The 14,423-nt window shown below is 43.4% G+C and overlaps 1 protein-coding gene across 1 annotated transcript in view; it reads right to left on the reverse strand.

The window, feature by feature from the left end:
* The window catches only part of cacna1bb (calcium channel, voltage-dependent, N type, alpha 1B subunit, b), a 209,691-nt gene that overhangs the window by 117,821 nt on the left and 77,447 nt on the right, over positions 1-14,423 (reverse strand). The window contains 2 exon segments of the mRNA XM_064308862.1: positions 4,019-4,171; positions 4,909-5,000. Of these exon segments, the coding sequence (XP_064164932.1) occupies positions 4,019-4,171; positions 4,909-5,000 (245 nt within the window).

The following is a 14,423-nucleotide window of genomic DNA, read 5'->3' on the forward strand; positions in this document are numbered from 1 at the left end:
CCTCCTCCACTGCCGCTGTCAGGCTCTGATGCTTCATCCCAACGTCCTCATCTCCAGCTCAGATGTTTACTGTCAGCCAAACACAATGGCTTCAAATCAGAGGCCACTACCAGTCTGCAGTCCTGGAAGGCCACAGTGTCCGCAGGCTGCTAGCTACCAATCAGGACCTCTGAAACATTACATTACATTACATTACAGGCATTTAGCAGACGCTCTTATCCAGAGCGACTTACACAACTTTTACATAGCACTTTACATTGTATCCATTTATACAGCTGGATATATACTGAAGCAATGCAGGTTAAGTACCTCTCAAGGTAACAACGGCCAGTGTCTCTTACCGGAACGAACCAATCACCCGCTTTCGCGTTACAAGCGCAGTTCCATCCCACTGTCCCACTCCGCCTCAAAGTGTGTGAACTTCATAGTAGCAACCATCATGCACCTCGAAGCACAGTGTGCGGCTCCTTAGCTACACAATCAGACCTCTGAAACAAAGTGTGCGGACTCATTAGCTAGCAACCAATCATGACCTCTGAAACAAAGTGTGTGGACTAGCAACCAATCATGACCTCTGAAACAAAGTGTGTGGACTCATTAGCTAGCAACCAATCATGACCTCTGAAACAAAGTATGCAGACTCATTAGCTAGCAACCAATCATGACCTCTGAAACAAAGTGTGCGGACTCATTAGCTAGCAACCAATCAGGACCTCTGAAACAAAGTGTGGGGACCCATTAGCCAATATTTGACCTAAATTAAACACTCGGGAATTGAATAGCACCAACAGCCAGCCGACACTGTCGCCCTATAGGACAGGAGTTCGAAATCCTTGATTTAAATCTTAACTTCTGTTAATACAAAGCTTTTAAATCACAAGGTACTGTACCACCCACCCGATAATTTGACCATAATTATAACCATAAAATGCTCTGCATTTTATTTCTATGGAGTACTATGTTTTAACAATATCACCGATTTCAAAAAAGCTGTATTTTTGCTATGGGCAGTCAGCAATCAGCATTTAATATTAATATTAATATTAATACACCCTTCCACCGGGCACATCTGTGCACCGGAAACTTCCGTGGAGGGGGGCCACGCTGCCGGCCCCCTACTGCAGCGCTCAGCGCTTCTGCCTCATCCTCATCCTCATCCTAAACCTCTTCATCACTCGCGCAACAAAAAGATGTGCGATGTAATGACTGTATTTACCGTAAATCCACCATCAAATTTATTACGTCCTGCTGCCGTGACGCTAGCATTCCATACGAACAGGTCTGAATTTGTGCACATACACGCGATTCTGTACTCTACGTGTGTGCATTTATTTATTTATTTATTTTTTTACGGGTGAAGCCAAAGGCGAATTTCCACAGAAGTTCATCTGATCTAATCTAGTAATTAGCGGGAGGCTCAACTGCGGCAGCTCGTTCCACTTAGCGACGGTGAGCGCTTGCTTTTACCTCCGCGGTGTTCCCGTGCGCGTTTTTACAGACGAAGCCTGATGGTAGCTAATAAGTTTAGACAGCATTAATTAGCTCTGCCCCCGAAACGCTCACAGCCGCGATGCCATCCGCGCCCCTGAGCGCATTTTATTAAGTCACGTGATTTGCAAGGCTCCAAATCTCCCAGAAAATCCTTTTCTCTATCACGTCCCTGACTGTTAGAATGAGGAGAAGGACGCCATTTATTTAGTCACTTGGTTGCTTCCTGCATCTATATCTTGCAGTTGTATTAATTAATTTAATTTAAAAAATGTATAAAAAAGGAAAGATAGGTAATAACAAAGTGAGTACCTAGCTGCTTGGCCAGTTTAAAACTCTCCAATTTTTGGCTCACTGCAAAGGTTGCTCTCCTGCTATACGTTTTTAACGCAAAGCACACAATATATAAATTGATGTTTTTCATAAGTGATTTAGGTTTGGTGGTCCTTGGTATCTGCGAATTTTAGGTAAGACACGTGATGGCAGTAACTGCGTTGGGCCAGCAGGGGGCCTGATTCAGAGTGAAGGAGAAGCGTTCTGTTGACTTCAGGGAGGAGGCAGCAGAAGACAGGGGATGTGAGGATCTGAATCCCACACTCCAGAGTTCCGATTGTAGGTACACACTGATATCTCTGTGATCATGTATTCTCTCTGTCAGTACACACTGATATCTCTGTGATAGTGTATTCTCTCTGTCAATACACACTGATATCTCTGTGATAGTGTATTCTCTCTGTCAGTACACACTGATATCTCTGTGATAGTGTATTCTCTCTGTCAGTACACACTGATATCTCTGTGATAGTTGTATTTACTCTCATGTCACCAGTACACACTGATATCTCTGTGATAGTGTATTCTCTCTGTCAGTACACACTGATATCTCTGTGATCGTGTATTCTCTCTGTCAGTACACACTGATATCTCTGTGATAGTGTATTCTCTCTGTCAGTACACACTGATATCTCTGTGATAGTGTATTCTCTCTGTCAGTACACTGATCTCGTGATATGTTCTCTTGTCAGTACATGATCCTGTGTATGTATCTTCTGTCAGTACACACTGATATCTCTGTGATCATGTATTCTATCTGTCAGTACACACTGATATCTCTGTGATAATGTATTCTATCTGTCAGTACACACTGATATCTCTGTGATCATGTATTATCTCTGTCAGTACACACTGATATCTCTGTGATAGTGTATTCTCTCTGTCAGTACACACTGATATCTCTGTGATGTGTATTCTCTCTGTCGTCACATGATATCTCTGTGATAGTGTATTCTCTCTGTCAGTACACACTCTTGATATGTCTTTGTCAGTACATGTATTCTCGTCGATCTGTAGTGTCTATTGTCAGTAACACTAATCTCTGTGATGTGTTTCTCTGTAGTACAATGATATTCTGTGATAGGTTTCTCTCTCAGTACACACACCTGATTCTCTGATACGTTTATTCTCCTACTATCTGTCAACACACGACAGCTACACAGATATCAATACGACACACGTACAGCACACACACACACACACACACACCACACACACACACACACACACGCACGCGCGCACACACACACACACACACACAGGCACACGGCAGTTTTTGCAGGTGTCCCTCTGATTGACAGCTGAAAAGCAGCAAAGATAATGACACCTGGAACGCAGACACACACGGGCCGGGCTCCGCCGGGCACACGCAGCTGCGGCGGTACAGTAACGTTCAAATAATGGACTTCATTTGCACGCCCTTCACAAACAATTTAACGTGAGAGTGCCGAGGAAAAATTATGCTGAATATCTGTCTTGAGTTGAATCTGTTTGTTTGTGGGAAAAAGGTACACATCGTGATATTCAAATGCGCCCTGACACACTTGATTTCACGGGGGGAAACCTCTTATTGTCGGAGACAGCGGGCTGTTACCTGGAGCTCAGATTGTCAGGCAGATCGGCATAAGTAATGCGGGAATATTGAAAATCAGCAGAGTAAATATCTAAGTAGGGTAGATTTTCACCCTTAATTTGGTCTGGAAATGGGAGGCAAAGAACATAGCCGGCCTAAAACAGAAACTAAAATATCGACTGTCTGATGCTTTTTTTTTCTGCAATAAAGACTTCCACACCCACGCAATTTAATGTGATGACAATTAAAATGGTAGGATGCCAAGGGCACAACCTTTCTTACAGAGACGCACACAGCTGCAAGCTCTTCAGATATATTAGCACAGAATCACACATCACCACCGCAAAATGAGTACGGAACATTGACTGTGCAGTATTATACAACCAGCAGGTCACTGCTGTGCTGGCTAAAGCTGATGAACTTCACTATGGAAGTGGTGGCTGTTTTATTTAGATCGTCATTCTGTTTTCAGACTGTGTGTGTGTGCGTGCGTGCGTGCGTGTCTGTGCGTGTGTATGTGCGTGTGCCCGTGTGTCCATGTGCGTGTGTGTGTGTGAATCTCAGTGCCAGAATATCATGTGTAAATGTAGAAGTTAATGAGGTGCAGCCGTTGTTTCTGCTTACCCGAGTCCCGTTTGAAGCAGGTATGGTGGAACTTGCCCATGTAGAACTCTACACCGATGATGGCAAACATGAGGATGGCGAAGAAAAGCAGGAGGCCAATCTGGAGCAGAGGAACCATGGCCTTCATTATGGACTTCAACACCACCTGCAGACCTGCGATGCAGAGAGACAGGCATGTAGTCCACACGCACGCAAACACACACAGAAACACACAAATACATGCACACATACACTCTGCAGCAGAGAGGAACCATGGCCTTCCTTATGGACGTCAACTCCACCTGCAGACCTGCGATGCAGAACCGTGTACAAACCACAGTAACTATGGCATGATTCACACACACAAACACACACATACGTACATACAAATGTCAGGGGCCAGGGTCAGGGACAGGGACATTTTTCAGAGCACTCCTTACTAAACAGGGTAGGCGTGCTGCAGGTCTCAAACCATAGCTCTCCTTAACCACTTTGCACAAGCAAGATATATTAGCCTGCTTAGCTAAAGATCAAGGTCCCTCGCCAAAGGAACCAACTGCATTTACTATTTCTCCAGGGATGATGTCACACTTGGCAGCAGGCTAATTCTCCTTTCTGAATTGCACTATGCTTAACGTCACGTCAGCAGACTCAATCCATTACCTAGCTAGCAAGCCAGATCTGTAGGCATGACCATGGTAAATGGTAAATGGACTGCATTTATATATATCGCTTTTATCCAAAGCGCTTTACAATCGATGCCTCTCATTCACCAGAGCAGTTGGGGGTTAGGTGTCTTGCTCAGGGACACTTCGACACTCCCAGTGCGGGGATCGAACCGTCAACCCTCCGACTGCCAGACAACCGCTCTTACCTCCTGAGCTACGTCGCCCCACTATGGTGATACTTACTGGGTATTCCCGACACCAGCTTGAGTGGTCTGAGCACGCGCACGGCCCTCAAAGTCCGCAGGTCAAAGTCTGACCCCACCGTGGCCAAAATCCTGCGGAAACAAACAGAGATCCGTCAGCGAAGCGTCCCTCCCCAAAAACCAGAGACGCCCCGTCCACGGACATAATCCCACCTGCCACGAGCACACAGTAGCAAAGCACTACCCTTCTGTGACCACAGCATCTCTTTCTAGCATTGATAGTGTTTCCTCTTATAGTAAGTGTTTCATGTTCTTTTGGAGCTAGGGGGAAAAACAAACAGAAACCAGTTGATTAAATAACCATTTAATTGTTGACATCTACTAAATGTTCAGCACACAAGAACATTCTTGCCTTCGATCAATTAATGATTCATAACCCAAAGCAAGGACATCAATATGGGCATTCAGAAAAAAAAAAAACTATTAACCAGTCTTGGGGGAGGAGGGTCTGAGGTTCAGTAGACATTGTGTTTTTTTCCCGTAATGTTACTACCCCCCCACTGCCCCCCGCCCCCCGCCCCCCACCCCCCACCCATTCCCATCCAGGCCATTTAAGAAGCACCTTCCCTCATCCTCCTGAGCAGCACACAATAACTGCTCTTGTACTTAAAATGCTCACCATGCCTGCCGGTAATGATGCTGACATAACTGCACTGTCTGGTTTGTTGAGGGAGGGAGGGAGGGAGGTAGCAGAAGAGAGAGAGAGTGAAGAAAGCAAGAAGAGAGAGAGAGACAGAGAGAGTGGCATTTTGAGAAAAATATTATTCCAAATTTATACAGATTTGATCAAACTCAAAAATATTCAAAATCAGCACAACTTCCTCTTTTCACACCCCAGTGATCAGTTCTTCTCTCTTCCCTTTTCTCTCTCTGTCCTCATCACCCTCTTTCAGAGAGAGCACTCACCAGCACACATCTCACGTATGTATCATCTGGGGAGTGGCTGGGCCTGATGAGGGGCGGAGCAGAGAGAGAGAGAGAGGTGGGGGTACCTGGGTATTGTAGTGCCCACTGCAGGGGAGACACAGCTGGCAGCACACAGAGCGCTGTGCCCACAGCCATGCTACACATGCTTCCTTCCTCTATCCCTCTGTCTCTCCTCCCCCTCCCTTTCCCTGTCTCTCATTTTCTCTTACTCTCTTCCCCTTTCTTCCATCCTTCCCTCTCAGGAAAGAAGAAAGCAGAGAGGCAGTAACAGACAGACCTTGCAGGTTAATCACATATGGCATTACATAAAACATAGAGCTTAATAACCCTTCTAATCATAAATGAATTAAGGCTTCAATTCACACCACAAACAGTAAAGTTCTGCAGAGACACTCAGTGCTGCTAATGTTGCTATTTGGCCACAGCTTCCACTATAGGCAATACTGGTCGCATGTACATTCATCCGTCCATCCATTATCTATATCCGCTTATTCCTGGTTAGGGTCGCGGGGGGTGCTGGAGCCCAATCCCAGCATGCTTTGGGCGAGAGGCAGGAACACACCCTGGATAGGCCATCAATCTATCACACGGCACACACACACCTTTCACCCACCTCGCACACTCACACCTATGGGAAATTTAGACTGCACCACGGTACCACCATCTGTTTACATTCAGGCGTGACTAAATTAAATGTGTTCCCATGTAGCCAAGAAAGCTGCTAATGTGTGAATATGTGAATACAGAGTGGACCCAAAGCTGTCCTTAATTACTCTCTACAAAAGAGAGTTCTTAAGGGTAAGAGTTGGCCATACTGGACAGACAGCCGTGCCCACCTCGCCAGCAGTCTGCACAAGGTCTGCAGTTCTTCCAGCTGCAGCCTGCAGGACTGCAACACTGAGATAATTCCAGAAAAGACCTGAGCATTAAACCAGCACTCTTAATGAGAGCATCCATAAAGGAATCGTTAGACTACAGCAAGCAGTAAAGACTAAATGCAGTTTAATAAGGAATAAATTAAATCCAATAAAATTGCATTAAGAAGGATACTCAGCCTTGAACAAAGAGTCCTCCTGGTCTTACACATTTCGCTAAGCCTGGCTAAACGAGCAGCGGTGGAGAAAGAGCGATAAGGCTGCGGGAGGAGTTATGACCGTATGTTTGGCCGCGGCGCTGATGTCCTAGCGCAAGAGAAGGACCGGTTATTCAGCCCAGCTTCTATCAGCGGCGCGATGCGCGCACTCGCTCAGGATTAATGAAAGCGATGCTATCGGAACCTCGGTCCACGCACGCGGGTGTGACCCGGTCGGCTCGCGTAGGCTGGCTCTCAACCGGTTCTTCCGCCGGTAGCGTGCGCGTTAGCTGCCTGGCTGAAAGGCGCACATTTCCTTCTTTGGTCTTTTCCCCGCAAAACGAAGCTGCGCTCACTTCCGATAAACTGCGCAAATCGCCCGTTTGCGATTATCTGTTCTATTTATCAATTTGTTTGCACGCGCTCTGCATCAAATTACCGTGGTTACTGTCAACAACAAAAGGTGTGTATCACAGACCGTTAGCAGACATGACATGTTTATTTTACGCACATTATTTGCTCGATGACCTTGCGAGGGGCGTCTTACTGAAGCATGGCAGAGTATTATCCAATTAACAGGTGGTTAATTCAAGAATAAATTACCGTCGTACACGCAGTCAAACGTATCATATCGTATCATTACAAGAGCAATGGCACACAGACTGTGGTCTTTGATTTGTGTGTATGTGGGCTAGTTAACTCGTGCAATTCACTTTGCCACCAGTTGAATTTGAAGGTAGAAAGTTAATCAAATTCAAATGGACCTTTCAAGAAGACAATCCCTAGCGAACCTCAAAATCAACAACGGAATTATTAACTGACAACACAAATGCTTTTTTTTTTTTTACAATGGCCATCTTAGTCTCCAGACACAAACCTGATCAATGTCTTGTGGTTTAAATCGAAGAGGGCAGACCACGAGCACAGGCTGAAAAATCTTAAAAGGATCTTGAAAGATTCTGTTTGGAGGAATGGGCAAAGAACACCTCCAGTAATAAATAAAGAAAAACTAGACACGAGAAAAAGACCACTCAGAGGTGTGAGAGCAGAGTCCCATAAATAGCTCATGTCTTCTGTAGTTTTCATTTTTAATTACTGCAGTGATATTGGAAGACGGCACCTTGTGGGGGTTACTGAATAACTACCTCAGAAACGTCGGTTCCTTAAGCAAGCAGGACCGTTCCCCCCAGAGGAGCAAGTGCACACAGGGAGCACATATGGACTGGGGCAAAGCAGTAAGTGCTGTAAATGGATTAATCAGGGCCTTATGAGAAATCTAACACAACTCCCATCAGCATCTTTAAGTAGCCTGTTATGAAATGCATACACTGAGAGTAAATTTTTCTTTTTTATTTATTTGTTTATTTTTTTGTTTGCTTTTGTGGACCTCCCCATCAGAACCACGCCCGTCCTATTCTGGACTCTTTCCCCCAGCTCTTTCAAATCTGTTTTATAATTGATTTTAAGGTCATTTAACATATTTTTAAAGTACTGAATGGAACCCCCTCCTCCTTATCTTACAGGCGTTCTGAGCACAGGCCTCTTAGATCACCCAACACTGGACTCACGGTGATTCCACAGTCAAAACACACAAGCACAGGGGTGACCTCTGCCCCCCTGACTGTGGAACAGCCAATCAGCTTCCATCAGATCTGCCCTCTCTGTTGCCTCCTTTCAGCCTGGCTAAAAACTCATTTTTATTCTCTGGCATTTGCAGCGTGCTTGATTAGGTGATTGTTTGTGTCCGTGGTATTTCTGCATTTCCATTTTATGTCTGCTGTAGTTCTTATTATTCATCTAGTATTCATCAACCTGGCTGATACTAGTTGTTCTTTAAATGTGCTTTATAAATAAATTTGATTGACTGATTGATTGATGACCAATTCTACGTTTTATCTGACCTGGCCACTGAAAACACGTGCATGAGCTTTATAATTTTATTCTCTGACATTTAGACAGATTTACAGCATATGCATACTAATAAATCAGTCACTGTGGCACATAAGTGTATAGTACATGTACAGGTAGCAGAGTGCATTACTGGCAGAAAAGTTCACTTTTCATGCGTGGCTACTGGCTACCCGATGGACCACAGGTGTGCAGTGAGACACGGACAATCCCACTGACTGAACCCCTCCTCCCCATGCTACGTAGCAACATACTAGCGTCTCTACTGTACGGTGCTATGGTCAGTTACAGGAGGCTGCCTGCCACAGCTGGCTAATCTGTGTAGAGGAAAAAAGCATCTTAAAATACATTTTAAACTGGGACAGACCTGAGAGGTACGGAGACATCACTCAGGAGTTCCGGAGGTTAAAATGGAGGCGTCATTGGCAGGGACAAAGTGGTAAAACTCGCTGTATTTTTAGTTTGAGAGCAGCCGCACATCGAATGACGCTCACATCAAGGTATCGGTCACTCTTTAAACCTTCGATAATTAAAACGCTACTCCAGTAATGCAGTAAAAGGACCCAAGTGAGTGCATCAATATATTTGATATTAAAAGCAAAATGCTTTCCAAGCCATCCATCTACAGCATTACAAACAGGCTTGAATAATTCATACAATTTTTTTAATACGGCACAGATCTTTCCAAAATCTGCTGTCCATAATTACTTATTTGCATAGCAGATGGACACACTCATTTAAAAAGGCAGCGTGACTCAAAATTGTGGCAGATCTGACATTACCTCTTTTACACGGCAGGTCAAATTTACTGATGCTTAGACGGTTACACAAGGGTACAGCAACAGTCCAATGAGAGGAGTAATAATAAGTTTTCAATTACTGACTAGTCGGAACCAATGAGGAGGCGAAGGAGGAGAAGAAGAAGGAGAAGGCGAAGGAGCAGAAGGAGGAGGAGGAGGTGAAGGAGAAAGAGAAGGAGCAGAAGGAGGAGGTGAAGGAGCAGGAGGAGAAGGAGCAGGAAGAGGAGGAGAAGGAAGAGGCGGCTTCATTTATTTTACTTGAAGATTAGAATTCATACAAGTAACAAGTGATTTTTCAGGTGAAACTTTAAACTAGATTCTCTTGTTTGTACTTTTTTGTGGTAAGCTGTTCAATAATTTTGGAGCATTCGCAGACAAGAACACTTCTCCACTAGATACATAATTCATCTTCGGAACGCTGAGCCCTGATAAAACAAACTCTGAAATGCTTTAGCTTTTTTTTCTTAGTGCGCACTTTCAATATCACACCCCAATATTCATCCTTCAGGGAGATAGCAAGTTATCTTAATTGCTTTTGCAATGCTTCATGGGATTTAAGGCAGTTTTGCCTAAAATGAAGATCACTGAGGCTTACTTCATTATCACTAGTTCAACTACAAGTGTTATTGCTTCAACAAATACGACTACCACTTCCACTCTTCCACACAATCCCAGTGATACAAGAGAATCACAATGACACCGGTAGAGCGGTGACTTCGGCTAGTTAGCTATTCGAACCACTGCTGCTACAAGCTATTCAAACTTGCAAACAAGTTACTGCTGGCTGAGAAGTGTATCACTGCAATGGCAGATAGCTTGGGTCTGTTGCTTCCTGGTTTACAGTCACATAATACTTCATGTACTATGGTCCTAGGCAATGCCTGCGGGATTACAACATGCCAAACATTCAGCAGTAAATTAGACACTTGTTGTTGGTTCTCTCCCCTCAAGCTAAATATTAATATTTGTATCACATACTACACATGACAAGTGAGACTTAGTTTGTTGAAAAATTTGAGAAAAGCACCACACCAGAATGCTAAAAGACTATTGTAACTATTGTAATATGATTACATAATTATGGTCCTAGGCAATGCCTGCAGGACTGCAACATGCCAAACATTCAGTAGCAAATTAGACACTTGTTCAAAATGGGTTCTCTCCCTCAAGCCAAATATTAATATTAGTATAACGTACTACACATGACAAGTGAGACTAAGTTTGTTGCGAAATTTGATAAAAGCACCACACCAGAATGCTAACAGACTATTGTAATATGATTACATCATCCCTTATGATAAGCATGTGGACACCAGGGATAAGTGATTGAGTTATAACCAGGCGTAATACCCACAATATTTGGCTTTGCTGTTCGCATAGAAAGGTTTAGATTTTCTTTTTTTCCTTTTTCTTAAGAGACTTCTACAAGTTCACTGATATTTATAAGGTGGATTAGCTGATGCAGTCAGGCTCAGCAAATGGGATGAACCATCCAGAGGATTTAAAGATCAGTGGATCGGCTCGATATCAGCACAGCGCTGATCCAAAAGACGAAACACCCAGCACTTTTCTCTCCTACGTAAATTTATGTGACTCACGTGAAAGAGCTCTGCAAGAGCAGAAGACGGAGAAATAACCCCCCCCCCCCCCCCGCGCCCGGCACCGCCCCACAGACAACTGAAGAAGCAGTTAAAGTTAAGACAAAAAGGTTACGCAGCGTTAAAGCCGCTATTGGTTTAAAGAAAGGCTAATTTAACGGTTTTGACGTAATCTCCCACAGAACGCCTTCCACTGACATCCGTGTGCTAAAAAAAAAAAAAAGAAGCTTTCCCGGGAAAACTGGGGGGAAAAAAGGGGCAGCCTCTGCGAGCCACGAGCTCTTTGCATTTCAAAACCCGAGGAGATCCTTTGAAACAAACGACGCGCACCCTTCCACGCATATGTGCAGCACCCGTCTGTTTCTCTGTCTACCTTTTTTTTCCCTGTCTACCTATGTTTATTTGGCAAGGGCAAAGCTAAAAGACGCCAGTTACTGTAGAATTTATTTATTTATTTATTTATTTATTGCTCTCAAACTGTCAGAATGAAACCACAGCCTCAGACTGCATGGTAATAAAATGTGACGTTTAGTCATCCCATTCTCTGGCTATCACAACATGTAATTTAAAAGTGAGTCACAACCTTTAAATGACAGTTTTCTTTTGTCAAAAAAATGATAGTTATTTTTTTTTTGTGAAGCCACGGGGGAATGCTCTCTACACACACGCACACACACACACACACACACACACACACTGTTTATACACGTGCACAGACGCACACAGGCAGACTCCAACACACAGACTCTCTTTCGCACATGATAATGCGTATGCATATACGATATGTCATTATGCAAACATTTTCCATGGAGAATCCCATCGCCAGTGCCAGTCACCACTCTATTACAGTAGGCTTCCACAGAACAGTCAGGCAGGCCTAGGCAGGGTCAATTAAGAGAGGCCATTTTAAAATTCCCGGCCAGTTCAGGGAACATTCCACCACGTCACGTGGGGCGCTCGACGAGCTTGATGCCAGCGTACACCCCCATTCACCTATTGACCCCCTCCAGGGCCTTTCCCCCCCCCTCACACATTACAGATAGGGAAGGTTTCGCAGCTGTGTCAGAGCAAAGAAAACCCATACGATGAAATGGAGAATTATCAGCATTTTATTGTACTGTTCTTTTTTTAGAGTGAAATACAGCTACTATACTGTAATGTAATATTCATGGTGGTCTAGGCAGAATGAAAAAAAAATCCTGGTCTCATTTTAAACTTCCTCACATTTTGTAAATTTTAAAAGGTAGGAACCGGCTTATTGAATCAAGGATTTTCAATGAAGACGTGCTCTTGAATGACCAGCAGAACCGGGAGGGATGGTTTTTCATGTAAAAGTTTTGACTGAAGGAGGCCCTCCTATCAAAATCCATGAGTTTACGTATTGTCCAACATATTAAATATTACCTGAGTAGTTTCTATTTCCCTTTGATTGACATTTACGAGATTCTAAACTTTCTGATTCCATGACAAACTTAATGATGGAGCACAGAACTCATTAAAGTGTTGGCATGATGCAAGTTAAAATGCTGAATTAAAATTGTTTATATATGCAGGTACAGTATATACAGTATATATATATCAAAAACATCTGCATTTAAACTGTAACTAATTTAGTGGATGTACCATAACAGGGACAGGGTTTAGCTTGATTAGCATGAATGTAAATATTTAATTACGCATATGGCTTGATTTACGAAGACCTTTAGCATATCCAAAACATTTCAGCACATGAAAAACGAATAATACAACCAGCAATTAGTGCAGAACAAATACCACAGCAAATCCATCGGTCATCCTAGTGGTTTTGCATGTGCTTAAACGTTTTGCACAAGCTGAAGGTCTCAGTAAATCAGACCCATGGTAAGTTTTCCCCCATGTGGCTCCTCATGGCCCAGCAGTGAGTCCCAGTCTACCACAGGGGAATCACTAATGAGAGGCAATGAGGCCTCTCTGTAGCTCCTGAGACTCCATCAGCAGAAACCCCATGGAAATGGAATATACTGCAGTGTAATGCAATGACTTGATACACACATATGTTGCGATATCTGAAGAGTCACTAATTTGTAGATTTTTCCCATGTATTGGTCATGCTAGCCCATGGAATGCTGCGTCTTTGGAATGCAGGACATTTCCGTATCTCCGTTTTGCACCAATTCACTTGTGTTGTGATAAAGACTACTATTTTGACATAATATGCCAACTCACAATAACAACACAAATATACTGTATGTCATTCATAATTTTATTATGACACTTGAAGCAGGATGAAATAAGCTAGAAATAATGCTTTGGCATTCTAATCAAAATAAATTTTCGCCTAGTAATTGTATTTAAAAAAAAACATTTCTGGTTTAATTTACTCATGTTGCGCAAGCTAGCTAGAGCGTGTTTTCGATGTTCAAATTAAGATCTTTCTCTTTGAATCTCGCAATGCTACCAAAGGCCGAGTAAATAAATATCGTGATCAATAAACAACACAAACGACAGACACTGAAAGACGATTGGCTCAAAGCAACAGGAGTGATTATTCTGTTGTGCCTCAAGTTTGGTTTATCGCCGTTGCAATCTTTTAAAAAGACCGCGTATATAGAACCCTGTGTTCTTTTTCGTGTTCTGCTCGTTCCTGCGCATTTCGCTCTTTTGCTCTTCCGCGTGTAAAATGCAGAATCCTGTTATGACGTGACCACTGGAAGGGCCGCGATATCCTGGCTATCCGTTTCATTTCAGTGCATTTGCAGTGCATTCCACTGCCGTTAAGGCCAGGCCCATAGGCGGCAGACTGACTCAGTTCCGCATGCATCATTCTCAGTCATTAAGGTAATGCTTCACACATATGTTACAACACATCGAATTAGAGATTCTGAAGGCATTGCCCTTCTGGGGCAGTAATTACGTAATTATCATTTAATTAAACTACTAAACGCTCAGACAGAAATGCATCCTCGGGGAGGGGGAGGTTCCAGTTTCAGGGCTGGCTACCAATGGCCAGACAGGATTCAATCAACTATAAAATTCCTTAAAACCCCCCCCTGCACAAACAAAAAATCCTATTTTATTCAGTTCCGAATATATTTATTTATTTTTTTAATCCTGAAAGGCAAAACGTTAAACTGCCCACTACAGGATGATTTGGTCTTGGTGTTTGGAGATCATGTTTCTTGCACAACTAATTTGCATTTAAACAATTAGC

Source organism: Anguilla rostrata, chromosome 14 (assembly GCF_018555375.3).
Source record: "Anguilla rostrata isolate EN2019 chromosome 14, ASM1855537v3, whole genome shotgun sequence".
Taxonomy (NCBI): domain Eukaryota; kingdom Metazoa; phylum Chordata; class Actinopteri; order Anguilliformes; family Anguillidae; genus Anguilla; species Anguilla rostrata.